General features: G+C 31.5%; 1 protein-coding gene across 1 annotated transcript in view; it reads left to right on the top strand.

Moving 5' to 3' along the window:
- Positions 1-2500, top strand: part of LOC145268427 (uncharacterized) — a 346335-nt gene that overhangs the window by 333333 nt on the left and 10502 nt on the right. The window contains exons 22-23 of the mRNA XM_080123988.1: positions 155-287; positions 1791-1909. Coding sequence (XP_079980114.1) covers positions 155-287; positions 1791-1909 — 252 coding nt within the window. The remainder of the gene's footprint in view (positions 1-154; positions 288-1790; positions 1910-2500) is intronic.

The following is a 2500-nucleotide window of genomic DNA, read 5'->3' on the forward strand; positions in this document are numbered from 1 at the left end:
AAGTCGGAAGCAAAGTTTGATTAATCAGTTATTAAATGGGTCTGATTTTGAAAACCTTTCAATATAATTTAGTGTGTTGGATATAATTTTTAAAACACAGTGGTTATTTTGTTTTATTCTTTATTTATTTATTTATTTTTTTTTTCAAATATAGATTTGTCCAAGATTGAATGCATTAGAACTGATGGTGTTGGACGACGTGTAATCTATCAACTTAAAGATCACAAGTTAGACATTTTCGATATGGTTTTCTCTGGAAACAGCATATACTGGACTGATTGGAGCAGGTTAGAAGACATTTATTTATATTTATTTATTTTTTATTTATTTATTTATTTTTTTTTTTTTTTTACTTCTAGAGACTCATTACCATCTCTAGTCAGATAGAACTTTGGTGGGTGCCCTGAGAACGATTCAGCCATTGAAAAGGAAAAGTTGAAAGTCATTTACAATATATATATATATATATATATTATATATATATATATATAGTGTATGCATTAGCAAGGAACATACCCCAGGGTCACCATTCATAGCCATGGAATTAAGGGAAATTTTAACATTAATGAAATTTAACGTTTTATACAGACGATCTTAGAGCGATCAAACAACAGGAAGTCACGATCTCGCACACAAGACTTTTTCAATGTCTGCAGACAGTGCTCATTTTCCTTTTTCTTTTTTTTTTTCTTAAAAAGGACAATTATAAATTGTAGATTTCATCTGAAAGTGAGGCGTTTCATAATGCTACAGATCATCGCTTTGGCTAGATGTGCAAATACTTCAAGCTGCAATTTCAGGTTTAAAAGATAGGTTAAAAAAAAGTGATTGGAAATCAAACTAAGTTTGAGAATGATTGCCAATCAGTTTAGCGTATGTTTTGGGTTTGTTGCCGAAAGCCCTGATATTTTTATTTCTTCTGCTTAGGGAGTTAACCTTCTAGAAAGAACTAGCTGGAAGCCCGGCATTGCCTGATCATACAATACGCTTAAATATGATATTTTAATTTATGCACAGGGTAGAATCCTTATAGAATCAATACTTTATTGATTTTATATATTACAAGGAATAATTTGCACAGTGGACTAATTTGAAAAAAATTAAAAACAATGTCGTTTATCAAATTCCATCTGTGTATGTTTACAATATTACATCAGCTGATATTTGGGCTAGATGATGAATGCCCTGGAAGAGTCATTTCTGATTAATGTTTCGTTTTAAAATATGCAAACGAAGAAATGATTTGCGGCGATTTTAAATAGTACCTCTTTTATCATAAATTGAACTCATTAATAAGAAAAAATTAAAATAAAATGAAGTACACTCGGACTTGAGCAGAGATCATTCGATCTGTAATCGAATGCTCTACCTTTATAATAAATCTGTTTTTAAAGAAAAAATCTGAAATTTTATCTCCCTTGGCCTGTGTAACGTAAAATTTTTCCCTGTAAAAATTCTTTTTTATCTATGAGAGAAAAGCTAAGATGGGATTTTTTTTCGATACTTATCGGGTGAATTTCTGTACAAGAAATATCTAAGAACACTGTCAGCAATATAAATTTGTGTAAAATTGGCAAAAGATAGGCTCTGCCATTTCAGAACCTGTGAGGAAGGAAGGAACTCACAGACACACACACAAAGTAACTTTTATATAATCGCAAAGATGGAGATTTCGTTCGTCTCTTGTGCTTAATTTTGGAATGGCGTTTTTATTTTTTATTTTATTCTCTCGTTCTGCTGCATCTTATGAATGTGCATCTAATTTTGTTCATTTCTTTTTTTTTTATTAGGTCAACAATCTCTAACATGAAATGGAACTCTGACAGACCAGGTGAACCTCTGAGCACACCAATTGGTGGAAATGGAAAAATGTATGGCATCACTGCTGTCAAAGATAAGTGTCCACAACGTGAGTAAAAAATAGTACTTTTGAACTTTTTCTCCATAAAGGCGTTGGGACGGGGAGTGGGGATGCCTCATTTATTTTGAACAAATCTAAGTGTAGAAAGAGGTATAATCTATATTGCATTTCTCTTAGTTTGTCTGTTTGTTTATACTATTTTTTTTCTCGGAAACTACTGGACCAATCTCGCTAAAATTTTGTGTGCAGCAAACTAAATATTATGGTATCTGTTTAATGCACATTTAGGGATTAATCAGGATAAGTCACCATAATATTACACCTACTCTAGAATTTTTCTCAGAAACTATTGGTCCTACCTAGCTAAAACTTTGCATAAGGTTCAGCGAATTATGTATTATGGTAGCTGTTTGAGGTACAATTAGGAATTAATAGATTAATCTTTATTTTAATTGCATTTAAGGCAAAACGAGCTAAAAGTTAACCATACTCAACCATCAATTTGCGACAACGGGATATAACTTTTGCACATTTTAAACTGGCTAAAAAGTCTATTTGTTATTTGCATTTTTTTGAAGATCCTATCAGTAGAAAACATGACAAGCATAAAGACGATAAAAAAGGCGTCATTGATGTAAT

This window comes from Euprymna scolopes, chromosome 43, assembly GCF_053919585.1.
Source record: "Euprymna scolopes isolate OS-2025 chromosome 43, ASM5391958v1, whole genome shotgun sequence".
NCBI classification, from domain to species: Eukaryota; Metazoa; Mollusca; class Cephalopoda; order Sepiida; family Sepiolidae; genus Euprymna; species Euprymna scolopes.